General features: G+C 45.5%; 1 protein-coding gene across 1 annotated transcript in view; it reads right to left on the bottom strand.

Moving 5' to 3' along the window:
• Window positions 1–19,999, bottom strand: part of bchs (WD repeat and FYVE domain containing 3 bchs) — a 245,728-nt gene that overhangs the window by 154,075 nt on the left and 71,654 nt on the right. Inside the window, exons 19-22 of the mRNA XM_075687061.1 lie at window positions 17,136–17,359; window positions 9,365–9,735; window positions 8,123–8,344; window positions 2,236–2,408 (exon numbers count right to left, since the gene is read on the bottom strand). Of these exons, the coding sequence (XP_075543176.1) occupies window positions 2,236–2,408; window positions 8,123–8,344; window positions 9,365–9,735; window positions 17,136–17,359 (990 nt within the window). The remainder of the gene's footprint in view (window positions 1–2,235; window positions 2,409–8,122; window positions 8,345–9,364; window positions 9,736–17,135; window positions 17,360–19,999) is intronic.

Here is a 19,999-nt window from a genome sequence, read left to right as displayed (position 1 = left end):
TTTTACGAGAAACGCCTGAACCACTCAACGGCCTCTCGAAAGTGCCGTGTAGCAGCGCGACAACTCCTTTGAGTTGATAGAGTTGTGGCATTTCGAAGGCCGTCGACTGGAAGGCCTTCCAAATGTGCCCGTGTGACACAGGTATAACATGCACTTTTTCCCCGACAAATGGGGTCCAAAAATTGCATGCGTCTTAGAATTAAGTACGGCCCTAAATCTGCGCTAACACATTGCCATTGGCATTTCAACATGGCTGCCTTGTACATGCTTTGAGCCTAACTGCCGTAGCTTCCTCTATGTGCTGTAGTACGTGTGCTCAGTAGACACTGGCTTAGGTTAGTCCATCGTCAATCTTCCCGTTTTCTGTGTTCGCTCTATTAATGTGGAAGTAGTGACTGCAAAGACACGCTGAGTTCATCACGATGCTGCAATTAAAAAGGAAAGTGATAACGTGTGCAGAGATGGACGGAAATCGGGCCACACCACGGGCGTTCGGAGTTGGCGAAACTTGCGTGCAGGACTGGTACAACGAGGAGAGGAGTTCTAATTCCAGCAGCTGCTGTGGCCTCGCGGCCCCTATCTTGAAAGCAATCTGCAATGGAGACAGACTCTACGCATCTCGGCGCACTGCGCTGCGTTCTCGTCGCTTAGTTCACGATGAAGCAAGAGGCCACACAAAAGTCAATTCGCTCGCTCCTGCTACCGCACTTCCTCACTCTAGCATTTTGATAAAGAGTTTCTGCGGTCATTGAGTGGGACATGTTCATGTTTGCTTGTGCGAGCGTGACACCATGCTTGTTAATTTAGTTAGTAAGCAAATTTTTAAAGTTTATATCGCCGATAAAGCTACTATCCTTACTTTTCGTTTAGCTGTCTACTAATATGCTATTGCATTCGATGCGTCACCTTTGGGGTGAAACTGCGACTTTTATTGCAACTTTAGTGCATAGGGAGTAAATCTTCCTTTTTCAAAATGAGAGAAAGTTGTACTTCTGTATGAAAGAATGAGGTGCGCGATACTGTAAAGCACTTTTATTTTTTTTAAATGCGAAAGTGTTTTCTTTTTTTTTCTCCTTTTCTTTTTTGATCACGGAAAATGGGTGCACGTTACAATCAAGGGCACGTTACAATTGAGTAAATACGATACCTCAAAAATACTGCGCATGGCCCGCATATGGACAGCCAGGCACAGCTACAGCAAGGGTAGAGAAAAGGAGATGCAGGTGCTAGGAGGAGAGGGCAGATTGCACATGTCCCTTGCTGTGCTCCTCTCTCTAGCACGAACTTGGTCACCTTACCGTGCACTTGCCCCTTTCCCACCCCCTTGCACTGAAGGGGGTGGGAAAGGGGCCCGTGTTTCTCCCAGTGCTTCGAGCTACAGTGCGCCTGCGGCCTCCGCAAGTTGTTACGCGAGAAATGACGCAGTAGTGCTGTTTCCTGTATACTGCATCCCAAAGCAGGTGCTTCTACGGCTTTTTTTTCTGCTTGAACTTGTCATGCGGCAGGACGCTTGCTTGCAAATTAAGATTTTCTTGTCCAAAATTTTTATGCCTTTTGCTAGATGTACGCGCCCTGCAGGCTCAAAGTGCATGCTTGAAATCGCTGAAAATGTTGTTAAATCAAAACAATGTGACCAAATTACTTCGTTAAGTTGCAAAATATATATATAAAACATAAAATAAAAGGCACCGTTTTCAATGGATCGAAGACCAGGAAATGAAAATACTTCGTTATATAGCAAATTTCGTTAAATAGAGCTTTGTTATATCGAGGTTTGACTGTATCTGTATTCGTTATATCAAGGTTCCACAACTATTCCAATACGGCTGTCTATTATTACTAGAATAGTGTGTCAGGTGGTGCCATACGTGCACAAACCAATCACTTTTGTTCACAGAAATGCCTAAAACAACATCAAAACACAAACACACATACACAACACAACACACACACGCATACTATAAACAGCACCTTTGAAGAACTCAGTTGCTGTTTAGTTGTTCTACGAGTTGGAAAGCAGTGGTGGCTTTGATAACACTCCGCAATTTGAAGAGTCATGTCAACCTAATTAACCAAACAAGGGTGGCTTATAGATTGGAATTGAAACTAGTGGTGTAGAAGCGCTTGGTAGGCTCAGTGAAGATTGGAGGTGCTTTTGTGATGTGGCGACTACAAGGAACCAGGCAAGACGTAATGCTTGCACAGTAGCATCACATTTGCTGCAAATTTTCTTACCTTCTGAGTGGACATGTGCTGGCCGTCAATGTAGATGGAGACGGAGCTGTTCTTGAGCACAGCTCTGTTGAGCACGATGACCACGTGGTGCCACTGGCCTTCCTGCAGCAGTTCAGGGCTCCAGAACCGGATGCAACCTTCCTCCTTTACTTCAGGCTCCCAGTCAGCACCAGCTGCAAGGGCACAGTCATGAACCTTAAATTTAATACAACCTTGGCCAGTCACACAAGATGCCACCTACAGCACAACTGATGAGAATTGATGAGTAGTGCAACTTTTGTGCAGATTTCCATATCATACCAAGAACGGAACAGACTTCTTCACTAATAATAAAATAATGTCGATGCAGTAAACATTTGCTTTTTTTTGGTTCATTAAATATTGAACGTCCAGACAAATCTGGCATTCTTTTTTCGGTCCTAAAAAAATACAAATTAGTGGGATTTTACCGTACTTTACTATACTATATTTTTGAATCAATGCGAGCACCACCGACTACCTTGAAAATCGCGATGCATTCATAAATAACGGATAGGCTTGAGCAGTTTCATATCATTTGATGACCACTGACTATGCTCACTGTTGTTGTTGTCACTTTAGCATTGCTTTGCCTTTTGCCAAAAGTTCACCCAGTGGGCAGCTAAATTCTTCCTATTCCACTCCTGCCATGCACCATTGCCACCAAGCAGCAGTACAAACCGCAAACCATACTTTGCACTTAAATTTTCTCCAGCGAAAAGGTCACTGAGTGTTAGGAGCGTTAAAATATGCTACATTGCCATTCATTGCATTCCATAACCATCCAGCCACTTTCAGCAACTTTTTGCCCATAAGCCTTCCAGTATCCTTTTTGGATAAGCTTGTGCACATATTCAACATTTTAGAGTATTCAATAGAACATATTATGCAACTCAGTATCTGTTTCAGTTTGCATTTTAATGTTACAAATATAAATCTGAAGATATATGTAGCATCAGAAGCTTTGGTGAGCAAACCTTGCCTCTGACAAGGCCAAGACAAGACAAGAAAAGCCAAAGATGAATACATTTACAGCTGCCGACTGATTTTTTTTTACTGATTATTCGAACATCCCCATAGCGCTGCCACCATTTCTATTGAACCAATGTATAAGAGCGATCGAAATTTCAGATGTTGGATGATGTCTTCTTCCATTTTTCAGACATGATGCGCAGGCACGATGTTGAAAAAATGGTGGCTATGAAGAAAGTTGGTACCATTCAGGTTATTTCCCATACTTTTACTTTCATTGGCAAAGTGGTTTCTTGACTTTCTGAGAACTGTATAGCCACGGTGAATAGATCAGCAAGCTGCAACTTTAATTGCGAAAAACTGGTGAAGCAGTGCTGATTAGGTCTAACAGTCAAGGCCTCAGTGTGACCGTGAAAAAAAAGTCACTGCTGGCTGCCGTGGTGGCTGGCGCCAGAAAAGTAGCAAGTTTGCTACTAGTAGATACATCATTAATATGTTTGTACGAGTGGTTTATTGGTGGTCGGCCGTGAGATCATGAGCATGTACTAGACTGAAGGCTGTACTAGAAGTGGTGCTCGGGTCTGCAGGCAACCAGCTGACAGCTAGAGCAAGCAAGTCTACCAAATTCATCTATGCGCTTACTGGACCGAGTGGGATAAGCTTGTGTGTAGGTAGAAAGTAGGCTTTTGCAAATATCAATTTTTTGGTTCGAAGCCATCCTACGCGAGAACTTATTTTATTGCTAGCTTGTGATGACAATGGCAATTACACTGGCTTTCATGGGAGGCTGTTATGAATGTCGGAAATGCCATTTTGTATCCGTTTTCACCGCACAGGCAATTTTTCTAGCCAATTTTCTTGGAAAAAAAAAATGTGTGCGTAATAAACGGGTAAATGTGGCAATCATTTAACTGTGAAGAGCTATTTTTAGCTTGGCAATATTCCTAGGGCAAGTGCAAATTAGGCGTTTTCAATAGGAAATAACATGTCTTTGACGCATTCACTGTCTCCTAGCGCCACAAACACAGCCACTGGGGTCATAATTGAGGTCAACATTGGGTCAGGTGCATTTTTGCCAACCAGTCAAGTTTTAATTAACCACTGAGAACAGTTTCAGGACGGTCTATAGAAATGTGTGAGTACCTGCCGTGACATTCGGTCGCAAATGACTTAATTGAAAAATCTAATTAGCCAGAGTCGAACTAATGAAAGTCGAACTGATGAATAAATAGTAAAACCTTGTCAATTCAGATTTCATGGGACCAAAAATATGTCTGAATTAATTGAATGCTGAATTATTGAAGGTACTAAGAAAACAATAAACAAATGACAACAACAACAACTACAACAACAAGGACGACGATGACGGCGGCGTCCTTTGTCCTGCAGTGGACATAATATAGGCGGTGGTGGCGGCCACCGCCGCCTATTTTATGCCCACTGCAGGACGAAGGCCTCTTCTCAGCGATCTCCAAAATACCCCTGTCCTGCGCCAATTGATTCCAACTAGCATCCGTAAATTTCCTAATTTCGTCGCACCACCTAGTCTTCTGCCGTCCTCTACTTCACTTCTCTTCTCTTGGTACCCATTCTGTCACCATAATGGTCCAACGGTTATCTAATCTGCACATTACATGACCTGCCATGACCTGCTCACTACACCAACATCCTTTTATTTAATGAATGAATCAGCATATCCTGTTTCTATTTTGCCCAAAAGCAGGGTGGAAGCTGCAACTCTCATCATCTTATACCGATTAGCGCTCGCAGCGACGAAGGCCTCGCGACTTCCTTCGCAGCATGTCCACAATGCGCATCCTCATTTGAAATGCATTTCACTACTGCACACACATCCCGATTATTTTTTTTGCAAGTGAGCTGGTTGCGAACAGATTGTCCGTCCATCACAATGTAGCAAGTGCTCTTCATCCTCAACAGTTTTGCACTGAGTAAAAACGGAACTACTGTTTGCTGCAACCGCTGTGATCGAAACCTTAAGACTTAAGAGTATCAACTTATGCATTAGGGCTATGATAAAAAAAAACATGTATAAGAATATTTGATTCACTGCATATCAGATATAACAATCAAAATTTTACCTTCTGGACGGCATTTTCGATGCAGAATATTCGTGACATTTGCATTGCGAAGTTCCCCTTAAACGAATGATGCAGAGACGGGGCGAAAAGTTTGTCTACATGAGCTCATATCTGTTGCCATTATCGCGTATAGCACGTTCTGCCCGCATACCGATTGCGAAAGCCACAGAGAACATCGCAAGTTGGCACAGTACGCCACAAGATGACACCAGCCGCTTCGCACACACATTGCCCGCGGTCATGCTCCACGTGTCCAGAGAAGAGACAGAGAGAAAAATAAAAAGAACAGAAGAAGAAAGAAAAGGTGATACAGCACCCGCACTTTCTACACTCTCTAAGCAACCACAGAAATGCACCGTGGAAGCAGGTCCGGAGAAGATGGTGCCGAAGAGTAGAAGATGGCACGGACAAAGCGAAAAGCTGTGTTGTTTGAGACGAAGCTGCAAATTTCGCTAGACTCAAAGAAGTATGAGCTTGTGTAGAAGCGCCGCAATCATGACAGCTGCATCCAGGGGTCATACAGGTCAACGAAAAAGGCTGGCTTTGTGCGCCAGGATGAAACCCCCCCTGATACTAGTTAAACCAGCATGGTGGAAACTGCTGATATTACCAAGCTCTGGGAGCACATCGTTATGGATGATGAAACAAGTGGTGCTTCGATAGAGTAGTTTCTGAGTGCAGATAATGCAGCCTCGTTTTGCGAAGAGATATCCGATGGGGCGATCGTTGCGACAAATGGTGGCATTGTGCAACGGAGGTGACGACATTAGTAGGTGTGACAACAAGATTGACAATGGCCCGCCTTTGACACCTAGCCCGATCGAGTCTCTCATTGATTTCATGTAAGCTAAGTTGCTGCCAGTGTTCGCACAGCAGCTGGATGTGACGCATATTGCAGTTGTGACCTGAAATTCCGGCAAAATCAAGTGCAGATTTTGAACTATTTCAGTGTGCCTAACAGGCTGTTTAGAGGTACAAATAAACATTTTATTTTTCACTGCCTACTTTCAACGTTAATTTTTAGCGCAAGTGGGAAATTTGCTTTCAGAAGTACAAAGCTATGTTCGGTAAATTTTTTAAAATTCTTTATTTATTTTTATTCTTTTATGGCAGTCCACATAAAGCGACGATCAGTTATAATGATAGGATTTTTCGTTCTTGATATTGCTATAAATGGAGCGCAGTGTACGTACCATGTTTACATGATTGTAAGTCGACTTATTATTTAACATATGAAAATCTGAAGTGGGGGGGTCGACTTACAATCGAAACCAAAACATGGCATTGCAAAAAAAGCGAGACCAACGGGATATCAGGGGAGCTACAACATAGTTACTATATTATGTCTGCTCTACGGCCCCACTCGTAGATTTCCACTATCCCTCGCGTTTGCTCGCTTTTCGGAAGGGTTTCTCAAATTTTTTTAGAGCTTTACAGCGCACACAGCACTCATGTGGGGGTGTTGATAGCTCGTGGAAGTGCCACTGTTCCATTTGCGGCAGCACCCTCAGAACAGTGGCACTTGCGTGGAGTATCGATAGTTCATGGAAGAGCAGGCACCGCTCGCGTGTTTCTCTTTCCCTGTAGCTATTTAGTTTCATGCATTCGATTTGACTGCCAGCCACGTGCTACTTCTGTGCTTCCTCAGTCGTCATGAGTGCTCCGAGTCCACTGAACAGCCGGCGCTCATTCACAGTAGCACTGAAGACGGCTGTCATCCTTTACGCTGAAGAAACAAATAACTGCACAGCGGGCTGCAAGTTTGATGTTTCTTAATGGGTGGTGCAAGAGTGGCGACGGCAGCAAAGCAAAATTTTCACCTGTGACGGCAAGCGAAGAGGTTTCCGTGGGCCGAAGTCGGGACGCTTTCCGGAGCTGAACGCCAAGCTTGCGGCCTACATCGCTGAAATGCATGATCGGTCTCTGCCAGTGACATGCGTCATGGTCATGAGACAAGCCTGGATCTTCACCATTTAAGGACTTGCTTCGCCGTGAGTACGAGTGGCTGGCAGCTGAAGACCGCGAAGTTATGCCAACCGGACATGTCAAAAGGGCCTCCCTGACAGCTCTGTGTGGTTGGGTGCTTTCGGCGTGGACTCATGTATGTATGCAAATGCACTTATATATGCAAATCCAGAATTTCGCTGGACGACGGCATGCTGTGGGACCGTAGAAGCAATGACAATGGCAGCACTAGTGAGGACGAGTAGTCCAGTGACCATGCCAGCTACTAATAAATTTTCGTTATGGAATGCGCCCAGCGGTATGCTCTTTTTTTTTCCCCCTACCACATGCGATTTGGGGGATCGACTTACATTCGAGTCGACTTGAAATCGTGTAAATAGGGTAGCTATGAAGGCATGCGGCCAATGAAGTGTTATTCGAGGCGGTAAACGCAAGAATAAAGGCTTTAAAGGCACAGATAGATATGGAGCACTCTGGCGTCGCTATCATTCACATATGATTTCTGCTGAAAACTATGGCAATGCGGACTGTGCCGTTTCGTTTGGTTGGACGCTGCTTTTGCACTTTGGCGTTGCACATTTGCGGCTCTCCGTACTTGCTGAGCTCCGAGATTTGTCCGAATTAACCGATGTGCGGCCGAATATGTCCGAATTAACGAGAATTTGATTCCATTAAATTATGCATAAGCCTGCCAGGACCAGAGGATGAGTTCGAATTATTCAATTTTTTGAATTAATGAGGGTTGAATTAAAAAGGTTTTACTGTATTTGCACAAGCTTAGTGTTGAATGTGATACACTGAAATGGACTAAACTGATATATAAAAAGACTCACTGAGGTTGGGCAAAGGAATCTCTTGAGTAGAAACAAGCAATGCCTTGTCTCGGGATGACAGTTGAATCACCAGGCATACAAGATGGTCATCACGTCCATGCAAGTTGCGCACCAGTGTCAGCAGCCGCACCGCATGGGGATCCACATGGGGGTCACTGAAACGCTCCACGCTCAGCCATGTGGCGAATGAAAGCCCTGGTTGCGGTGGAAACATTCGGTCCCCTGCAGCATGTGTCCACACATAAGTTTTGACACAATGCACGGTATGCATAAAAATGTGTGCCACAGAAAGCATGTTTTCATGTAACTTCTGATTATTGCCTCAATGTGAACTAAACCATCTGTCTGCCGTGTGCTACATTGCTGTGGTCAAGATCAAATGGCCAATGAAATTTTTAAGCATTATGCATGTGAAGGCTTCTTGAAACCTACACGAAGGTTGGCAGTTGTCCACTTCTGTTTTGTGACGGGTGCTTACGTACCATTGTGAACAAATGTTTGGATACCACGCAGAAGCAAAAAAAATTATCTATTCTTCTGACGCGGACACATGTAATTGGGTCACGTGGTGTATTGGTCAAACATGCATGCGCGTGCATGCATTGTACAACTTGATTTCAGGTTGCGTAGCTAGGCTGTGAGGAGAAGCAGTTTTTTTCACTGCATCTGTGGTTTATGAACTTTAACTTGTGGTTGCACACTCTCTGCCAATATGAAAGAGAACACTTCACCTGTGTTCAAACCATGATTGCCTCAAATGTGTAAGTCAGAACCTCACTCCCTGTTATTTGTTACGTTGTTCTCCTGTTGAAGAATCCTGTTCATGGAGCTTTTTCTCATTACAAGCACACACACAAAAGTTACTGGCTTTGCACATAAATCCGGTGTTCCCTTTTCATATTGGCTGATAATGTACACTTATGGGTAAGGACAGCCATCTCCACAGCTGAATTGGTAGAGCACCCCCCCTCCAGGCTGTGTGTTTGGCTTCCATTGATGACAAGTTGTCTTTCATTCCACTTACATTTTCCAGCTCTTTGTCATGAATATGAAAACTAATGTGTAAAATTTAACACTGCCCTACAATTAAATTATGATTCTATCAATAAAAGACAGTTCATTTCTGCCACGTTTTCCTTGGCTTCAATGTCTGTTGGTTCATGTGGCTGCTAGTGCTCAGAGCCAGTGAAATGAAGCACTGTTCTGAATGAGTATTGATAGCGGACTGCTGGTTGTGTTCACCTGTGCCAATGCCTCCAATGACGCCCTCGGGTGAGCCGCCCACCATGGAGACACCCACCATGGGTGGGCCACCTGAGGCGCTCTGTGGGGCCACACTGCTCAGGTAGAGGCAGCTGAAGCCCTCAGGGGCCATCTCAAACTCCACAAAGGGGGGTGTGAGCAGCGTGCCATGCAGGCGGCAGTCACGGGGCGTGGTCATAGAGACAAGAGTCTTGATGCGTGTCAAGGGCACTGGACCCCCATCCTTCTGGTTGGTCAGCCGGGTCGACTGGGCTCGTGCCAAGCAGACGCTACCTCCTGCCCGCCGCTTGTACTCACTGCCCACATCAGATGCATTGCAGCATAATGGAGAGCTGAGCCGCAGAAATGAGCTGCAAGAACAGAGCGTGGTGAGACTTTTCTTCAGCTCAGACAGTTTTCATTCTAAGGTGGCACAAATAAAAAAGAAGGTGCTACAGGAATTGTTCTCTCTCCACACTAATGACAAACTGAGCTTGTCATCTTATCTCTGTCATGTTTTCCCAAAGACAAATGTTGAGCCTACCAAGAACATAGTGTATTTAATCCCAAACACATCTACTGCTTGACTATGGCTCCAGGCTTCCTGAAATGGCCACTAGAAGACACGAGCAGATTGCAAAAAACATTGCTTAGACACTGTATTTACTGTGTGAACCTACTTGTCTTTCGAAAAACCGAAGCAAAGTTGTAGGTGCGTTTAACCTGTGGGGTAAATTTTATGGGAACCTTTTCGATAGAGCAAAAATAGAAAGTAAGACAGTAATGACAAAAAAAAATGTTTATTTTGTTCATTAAAAAACTTAGTTTTGCAGTAAATATATACGTCCGCTATTTTAACATAGCGACAGCTTTGGAGTTTTGGGCCCCTGAAAGGCATGACATGTTCGATGCGCAGGAAGCAGCTTGTCATGCTGCTTTCACCAATAGTGCACAAGGGCAACATCAACACCTAATTGCCTTCTGACAGCATGATTCACATGCTCCACTGCATAGTGCAGAACTTTTTACTTAAAACCAGCCATACAACTGGAATTAATGCCAATCACCGACAGGAAAACACAACACGGGCGCTCCTTGCGGGGACGAGGCTTGTTTCAGTAGCCCTCACAGTGTAAAGGAGGCACTGAAAACCTTCCTTGTACCAGTGCACTTGAGTGACATTCCAGAATCGCCAAATGGAGAGAACGCCATGGTGGACATGTGGGGCAGGAACCTGACGCTCAGGGTTTTCAGCGACACATCCGACGACCACCTGGTAAGGCAAAATTTTTTCATACCATACAGTGTCAAAGGAGCTAAGTGTTCGGCGCAGAGAAAACTCGCGAAAGTCGCCACATCGCAGCGCGTGAGACAGAAGAACAGGCCAGCGCGCAGAGCCGGGAAGGGTTCATTGTGGCGAGTCAGAAAGCGGAGGCGTCGCGAGAGGCTGATTACGACAGGAGAGGGTGCGTCCCTGCGAGTGAAGGTGTGGCTGAAATGTTCAATTTGGCTGAGACATGCGATTCGGAACTGGGTCAGTCGAACAGTCACTGAGGTCGAATGCGCCGCGAGAGCGAGGACGAAGGGTGAATGGGTATTATTCCTGCATTTATGGCCTCCCCTCAGGGACGAGACAGCAAGCTGCGAGCACACGGAGTGGCAGGTGGCGACAGAGGGCAATCTAGGTCTTGCACACCTTGTGCTCCGCGTGGCCCAAAGGCTGTCAGTCGGCGACCCAATCGAGGGCGCATTAAGAAAGAGTAATTGTAGAATTGAATGCATCCATAAGTTTTCTTGTTGTTGTTGTTTCCTTTTGTAATTAGTACGCGAGGCATTCTTTTGTTAGTTATTAGGAATGGATGACTTTTCATTTTAATAGTGTCACGTTAGGAAAGCAATTTTTTTCAAAGGTTTTTTGCGTGCAAGTAGAGTGTAGCTTTTTTTTGTGTGTTTTAAATACCACTCCAGGAATTAATTTAGTTAAGAGTAAAGCGGTCAGCAGAGCCCAGTACGTTTCGCATTAGAGGCACTGGTACTGGCAGGTGGCACTGACCCAACGAGCAACTCAGCGTGCGACACTGATCCCTTTGATCATTTCAATCACTGTGACGAATCCCGTGGTTCAAAGGGGGCACGGCGCCTTTGTTTTCTTTTGCTTTGGCAACTTGTTAATCACCTGCTACGAGGAATTTTCAGTTCGGAAGGGCGGAGTTGAAGGCGCGCGACACGTTGCTGAGGGAGGATCCCAATTCTTCTTATTTTGTCCTAACCGTACCGTGACCTGATTGACAGCAGTCTTGGGGCCGTTTCGAGAGGGAAAGACAAAGGTGGCTGAAAGTAGCCTACTTATTGGCTCGCCCGCTCCTTGGCTGGCACCCGTTTGAATTAATTGCCCGTTGTGACACCTGTGAAGTATGTCTCCTAGATGGTCGCCTACTGCGACAGGGTGACTCAGTCGAGCATATTTTCACGTTTTGCTGCACAGTGGGACAATAAACTTAAGAAAACGCGGTTGCCCTCAGCTGAGGCGTTTCAGTTAATGGCAGGGCTGACTTGTTTCAGACCCTTGATTTATTCTTTTTCTTTTCCTTTTTTGTCATTTTCAAGAGTTATGTCTTTTGATAAGTGTTTATGCCTTATTTATGTCCTTGTTGTATGTTCATTTCAAGGTCTCTTCAAGGGGCACCGATTAGCTGCCCTCTTGCGAGCCCTCTTCCTGGCAGTGGACAGGCTGTTGTGATCGGCTGTTCACCCTGCAACACCCACCGGTCACGGCTCGCACGATTATGGAGAACGGGTCGACGGCCTTGTCAAAATGGTTCTCAAAATGGATTATTTATGACCAGCGCGGGAGTACCTCGTTCAGGAGAGGTTTGAGTGATTAACATGGATACGGCCATCACTTGTCAGCTGCACAAATTGGCACGTCCACACGGGAGACGCGGCCAGTGCAATGATACGGCCGTCACCTGTCGGCCGCCCAAATTGGCATGCCCCCGCCGGGGGCAGAGTCAGTGTACGATTGGAGTCGCCGTACGTTACCCGCTTTCCCTGTTTGTGCCCAGTGATGTGTGTGCGTTTCCGACAAAGTTCCCTTTTGAGGGAAAGGGCAACCGACCTCCGGATTGGTGGGACCTGATGTCATCGGTCTCCTGACGCTGGATTTGGGGAAGTGACTGAACAATGACCACGCAAGGCATAAAAGGAGTAACAGATGGCGGGAGTGATCGGCTGCTACAACTTCTTCAGGAACTTTTCTGTATTACTTTGCATTTTCTTGCTCATATGTAAATATATACGTGTTTGTCAAACATCCTGAATATCGGACCCAGCCTCACGTTCCCTTACTCCTCCACGAGCAAAGTGAATTCCCCGTCTTCGGACCCCCAGTCACAACACCGCCCACAGTAATAGTGAACTACTTCCGACACAGTGGCGTTGTCCGTGACGCTGATGCCTTTGAAGCCGGGGATGCGGGTCTTGACGAAAATGGCGAGGAAGACGACAGTCATTTCGCCAGACTCCTGCCTCCGGATGTCCCGCTGGACGAATACATCCAGATAGACAGTGACGTTGCTGTTGCCGGTCGCCTCAACAACGACAAAATACTTGATGATGTATTCGGCGACGAAGACCCCGACTCTGATGGTGAAAATGTGCCCATCGTGGATGCGTGTCAAGTGCCGTGCTGCACTGCTTAAGAAGCTGATGACGCGCTTAAAGTTTTGGAGGACATCTGTGTGGTTTCCCCCGACAGTCTGCGCGGGCAGCCCCATCTACAATAACTCCGAAAAATTGTGCTTTCCGCGCAAATTTCTCGCTCTAAACAAGCAAGCAACAATAACTAGTTATTTTACGAAGTAAACGTATGTTGATGGTTTCGAATTTTTTTTAGTTATTATTGTTGTCACCTTGTTAATTCGACATTTGGTTAATTCCGACAATTTCTTCGGTCCCGTGAAATCCAAATTAACGGGGTTTTACTGTAAATATCAACCTGTGCACCAGATGAGAGTGCAGACTGTGCATCACCTGACTTGATGGCCATTTTGCATGCAGCTATCATTGCCATATACGAGTTGACTGCAGTTGTGCCGACAATAAAGAGCAGGGGCCTTTTTCTTGTCGGGTTCAGTGTCAGTTGCCACCTGTCAAAGGTTCCGAAATAGGGAAGGCCATGGCAAATTCATGTGAGGCACCCCCACCTTTACGCATCTATCCGCTGACAACGCAAATGTCTTCAGCTGGGAGGTCAGCGCACTAGACACATGACACTTTTGTGCCCGCTGTGTAAATCTAAAGCTAGTCTTACGAGGAGTTGCTCAAAGCTATAAATAAGAACTGATATGCATCTACAAAAGGCGATGGGAATGAGAGGCCACCGGATGATGTGTTGCAAATGTTGGTTGTTGGTGCCATACCGTACACTCGCTTTCATTGTCGGGGAGGTTTTTTTCCTAGCACTGTGAGGCTGCTGCGAATTGTGTGTCGATTCAGCACCACACCCTAACTTGAGTCGCTGACGTACGACGAAGCAGCGCCGATTAGGCCTAATGGCCTAACTGATATCTGTTGAGGAGGCGTTTGAGTCCGTGGGCATATGTACCAAGTTCATCTGTGTGCTTGGCATATGGACTAGTGTAAGGGCCGCACTTTTTCTTCCCAATTTGGTGACGTGTGGCCCTTACACGAGACTGAACTTTTTGGTCGAAATGGTGCTGGCACAACTTGCGACTTGTGCAGACCCTGGATCCCCAGATGTACCATTACATTAGAAGTCAACGTGCAGCTTTTGCTGTTTAGTAGAGGCATGCTGAAGTATGCAGTGCACGAAAATGCACCGACACACGCATGCGGCATCGGGGCACAGAACGTGATAACTTCTCCGCTGAAAAAGTTTTCTTTCCGCAATTTTGGGCAGTCCAGTTGGAGGTGCGGCCCTTATGTGAATCTATATGGTAAAGCTCCAAACTGCACGAATATGCGTATGTGAAAATTTGTATCCAATACAATCTGCATACGCTATGCGGCTAGTCGGCCTGATTTTTGCACATGCATTCATGCTTTCTGAAATATGCGCCGCTTCTGTCACCATTCCGTTTGCCCATATTGCGACTGGCAGGACCGATATATGAATCTTGCACTGACTGAGACCTTGTGTTACAAAAAGGCTGCATGCAGTAAGGCACAGGTCAACCCGTGTGTTTGAAAAATGATTTGAAAAATCGAATAGTAGATATTTGACTCGCAAATCAAATTATTCAAATGTTCACTATGCAATTCAATTTGGTGATATTCAAATATTCACATAACCCTACTAAATATTGTGCTAAACCCAAATGAGCCAAGAGATGATGACAGTGAAAAGTCTAGCACGTGTGCTATCGTCATCTCTTCACTTGTCCATGCCTTTTTTCTAGGAGTGTGCGAATACTTGAACATTCTATTTCGAACCGAATAGTGAAAGTTCGAACAATTAGATTCATGAATCAAATATCTGATATTAGATTTCTCAAATATTAAATTTTTCTAATATAGGTTGTGGGGGTTCCACTCTGCATGCGGCTAGGGCTGAAGGCGAGCTCCGGATCTAGCCCCACACAGTCACTTTGTGTTACTCCCCAACCAGTAGCGCGGGAATCGCGGCTACGTCAGGTTCGAACGAATAAGGCAACCAGTGGTGTCAACCGTAATAATGTTTATTGCTACCGGCAATAAAGTACACTGGCAGAGGGATGTCCTCTCTGTAACAGTAATAAATAGGCTGGCCTCGTTGCCAGGATAGTCAGGCAAACAAGGTCACTCACAGGTTGCGGCCAGTACTCCAGTCCAGCAGGTTAGGGGTCTGGCGTCAGAGAGAGGGGGTCTCCCCCGGTGGCGCTGTTTTGTACCTTTTTACCTGGGCAAGGGGAATGTCCTCCTCGCCCGTCAGCCACCTGCCCGCGAGTCGGGGAGGAAAGGTGCGCGCGCATCACGAGAGCGAGGGAGAAGCGGGAGAGGGCGTAGTGTGCCTCTCCCATGTCCATGCCAGCTCTCGATGTGACGACGCAGGGGAAGATGGGCGCATGTGCTCCCCACAAGGTACCTTCAGTGATTGATCCAGCCATGGTCGGTGACTTGATGTACGATCTTTATCGGTACAACATTCGACTGGGCCAACCGGGCTGATTGAAACGATTAATGGTGCGTGACCAGAATGAACAACAAAAGCAGTGCATGCAGAAAGCACGGAGGCATGCATTAAGATCAGGCTGATTAGCCACCGGAAGGCATGCTGATTGTATCAGATATGTGAGTTGAGTGCTCACGCACGCAAATTCACGCAGTTGGAAGCTTTCAACCCACATGTGAGCACATGGCACGCATGCTTGCAGTAGTTGCTGGCTGGTCTACCGCGGACCTGAACACCACATCAGCAGCCATACCTGTACACATGATTTCGCGACCGATCACTGATGAGCCACCCGTAGGAAAATAGTAGCGACAAGCTTTCTGCGACGGTTTGTGGCCCGTTATCAAATCAGCCAGTGGCGCATTTTCAACATGACCATGCCATTGACCGCGCCATTGGCCACACTGTATAAATTAAGCTTAATCGAAGCTGCGTTGTCAGATGTCGGCAATTAAAGTTGCAGTCACCGAATCAAAGCAGGTCTATTCACGGCATTCGCACGACCCTCAGAAAGATGACAAACCATCTCGCCAACAAAAGCAACCGCACGGGATGAGTGTTGAATGTACACAGCCGTTCGCAGGAGCACCAACGATATCTTACTCTCTTCTCGTAGCTTCGAGCGGCCTGTCACAATACTAGCTTTGGACTTACATGGCAGGCTCGAAAATATTGTGTAATAGTGCGCTGACTCTCAGCTGCAGACACATTTACACAGACAACAGGTGGATGCAGATGAAAAAAAAAAGGGGGGGGGGGATGTCGTGCGAACTTGGCGTGGACCTCCTTATTTGAGAACTCTTTACCATTGGCGCCTTATGGTCAACGTGTGTGCGGCACTGATGACCGCAAGGAACAGTGCCGTGCGACGTGATTTATGCACATTCCCAGCTTTTGTCTGTCGTGCAGATTGGCCTTATAACGAGCTGACGATAACTCACAGAAAAGTATCTTCCATAAAGATGGAAAAATCCTCCTGTTTTACGTAAGAAAACTGGAAAGCAATACTTTCTAAGCAACAGAAGACTGCCATTAGCACAGTATGGCCCACTATTAGACTGAAAACTCCATTGGTATTTAGGGAAATTTAGCTATTTCTTCAGCTTAAAAGCATTTAATTCTGTTTGACAGACATTCCATCGATTAAAAATATTTTCCAGAGCTTCATATACGAACTGAGTTGTCATCAGTGCTTGCACACTAATTTGGTGTCCCCTTTGGACCTATTTACAGGTACCCAAGTTACTGATAGCTAGCAAGATTATTGTTAAGTAATGTGATTAGCCTCCTGAGCATGTGCTCTACTGTGTTTTTGTACAAAATTTTGAAGCATAAATGTTTGTATTAAATTTTCTGATACGTGATATTCGATCCCATATTCGTCACTTTTTTCTTGGTTTGATTCAATATTCGTTTCAAACTCTATTATTCGGTATTCGCACACCCATACCGTTTCTGCTATCTTTGCCGTATAGTTGCTCTAGTTCAAAATTTGTCTTCCTGTCCTCAGGCCCCATACTTGCATTACTTTCAAGACATACAAGAAAGAAAGCTGAAGCAGACTCTGAGAGGGCAGGTGGATCAATGGGGCTGGCTCACCGGAGGTCCCTGGGCTCAAGCGCCTGTGCGGCAAGGCGCTCGAGCATGTACTGCAAGGGTAGGTACAGCGGGTGCTGCTCATCCTCCAGGGCGGGCCGACAGCGCTGCAGCAGCTCCCCAGGCAGGCCAGCCTCACACATCACCTGTTGGTTGCGCTCCGAACGTACCAGCGACCGCAGCACCTCTGCCAGGTACAGCTGCAGTGTCAGCTCTATCTGCAACCACTGATGAAACAAATTCCTTGTCACAGAGTGTTTATTCCAAGCTTCAAAGGGGGCCCTCCAACATTTATCGAGGCAGTGTTGATTATGGTTCAAATCAGATGTTAATGCCGCATGAATGCAAATGAAAAAACTTGAATGCTTGATGTTTAGTGGCGCAAGGGCCAGGTATGGCCAAAGAGCGCCATGCTAGTGTTAATGAGTTTGTAGTGGTCTGATGGGTTCTGTGAAGCTAATGTGACGTGGCTGTAAAGGGGCCTAAAATAGTAGGTGTAAATTGCATAAAATCTACGCATAATAAAATTATGGCAATGATTAATGACGTGTACTATGAACACTAAAATGCATTGGGAAAGAATGATGCAATATACAAAATATGTGAGATGCTAAAATTGCCTAGAGCACTACTGCCTCACCAGAGCCCTTGAAACACAAAGGCCTAGAGGCATGTGCTATAAGAAACAACTATCACAGCGGCATCCTCTGAAGAGAGGAGGCGCTACGAATGTATGGAGTTAATAACATGTAACACAACATCTTTCAGGAAACCTAGGACTGTATTGGTGTCAAAGAGCAGTTCTGGGACGAGTAACATTACAGGATGAAGGGGTATATGTGCTGCCGGTATGCTAAGGGAAAATGTTTCTTTCTCTCAGATTGGGCTTCCCGACACTCCAGGAGGACGTGAAGAACGGTCAGCCTCTCCCCGCATCTACCACAGGTTGGAGGCTCATTTCCAGTGAGTAAAAAGTTATGGGTGCCAAATGTGTGTCCTATTCTTAGACGACAGAATAGGACATCTGTTTGGCGTGATTTTGTTGCAGAAGGCCAGAAACTTAATTGTGGCTTTATTACGTGCAGCTTGTTATTTGTTTCCACGTCCCACAAGCGTTGCCAGTAGTTTCGCAGTTTCGTTCGTAAGAAGGGCTTCGGATCTGTGACAGGGAATGCAGCAGTAGGATTAACAGCATGCGATGCAATTGATGTGGCCATCTGGTCCGCTAGAAGGTTACCTTCAATGCCCGTATGGCCAGGCACCCAGCATATAATCACATGCTGGTTAGATATATATGCGTTACACAGGATGGAATAGAGTTAATTAATTATCGGATTTTTTTACTTACAGAATGACATCAAGGCCTTCACAACACTTAGGGAGTCCGTATATATAACTGATTTTTGGAGTTTTGATTTCCTTATATGCTTCACAGTCAACAATAGTGCGTAGGCCTCAGCCGTAAAGATACCTGTTTCTGGGTGCAGTACATCGGATTCCAAGAAGGATGGACCGATGGCTGCATAGGACACCCCATTGTGTGACTTCAATGCGTCTGTGTGAACTCCGTGCAGGAGTGCTTGTACTTGGAGTTCCAGGAAATGCATTTGGATTTAAATCTCTGGAGCGTGCTTCGTAACTTGCAGGAAAGATATATCACATTGTATCAGCTGCCACTCCCAAGGAGGTAGCAGCTTAGCTGGAGGCATTAAGCGATGTTTGAGGAGTGGGACATCCATTTCAATGCAATGAAAAGCAATGAAAAGGGCTGTCTTACAGAGGGACGATTACGAAAGAGTGTGGCATATGTCATATCGTTAATGGTATTAAAACACGGTTGTTGATGATTAGAGTGAACTTTCAGAAAATATGTTTGGCTGATGTATGTTCTCTGCAGATGGAGTGGAGTGACCACTCATTTGATTCTACATATAAACTTTCAATGGAACTTGTTCTGAAAGCACCAGTTGACAGTCAGATCCCTAGATGGTGGACCGGATCTAGCATTTTTAGCGCGCTCAGGGCGGCAGAATGGTACATCACGGCACCATAGTTCAATAATGATCGAATCAAGCTCTTGTAAAGATTCATTAAACACTTCCTATCGCTGCCCCATGTTGGGTGGGATAAAATTTTCAGTAAGTTCATTGTTTTTAAGCATTTCCCCTCGAGATACTTTATGTGTGGAATAAAACTTAGTTTAGAGTCAAGTATGATGCCTAAGAACTTGTGCTCTTTGTTCACAGGTATTTGCTGACCATACATTTAGATATTGGGATCTGCAATGAGCCCTTTGTTTCTTGTGAAAAGCACACAAGAACTTTTGTTGGGGTTCACTTTAAATCCGTTTTCGTCTGCCCATTTGGACACTTTGTTCAAGCCCTGTTGTACTTGCCTCTCACACACTGCAAGGTTGCAGATTTGAAACCTATTTGTATGTCATCTATGTAAATAGAATAAAACATAGCTGGCGGTAATGAAGCACGAAGTGTGCTCATCTTCACAATAAAGAGTGTGCAGCTAAGCGCACCTCCTTGGGGTACACCGGTTTCTTGTATAAAAGGTCGCGACAATACATTGCCAATTTTCATGCGGAAGGTACGTTTGGACAAATAGCTTTCTAGTATGTTTAACATATTTCCCCAAATGCCCATTCCCGACAAGTCTCGCAAGATCCCGTATTGCCATGTTCTGTCATACGCCTTCTCCATATCGAGGAATATCGATAAGAACTGTTTATGTACAAATGTATCACGGATATTTCCTTCAATGCACACAAGATGATCAGTCGTGGACTGCCCTTCTCTGAAGCCACACTGATAGGGATCAAGCGTATTGTTCAGTTCAAGGAAATGTATTAGTCTACG

This window comes from Dermacentor variabilis, chromosome 1, assembly GCF_050947875.1.
Source record: "Dermacentor variabilis isolate Ectoservices chromosome 1, ASM5094787v1, whole genome shotgun sequence".
Taxonomy (NCBI): domain Eukaryota; kingdom Metazoa; phylum Arthropoda; class Arachnida; order Ixodida; family Ixodidae; genus Dermacentor; species Dermacentor variabilis.
This window is presented reverse-complemented; position numbering and strand designations above follow the sequence as displayed.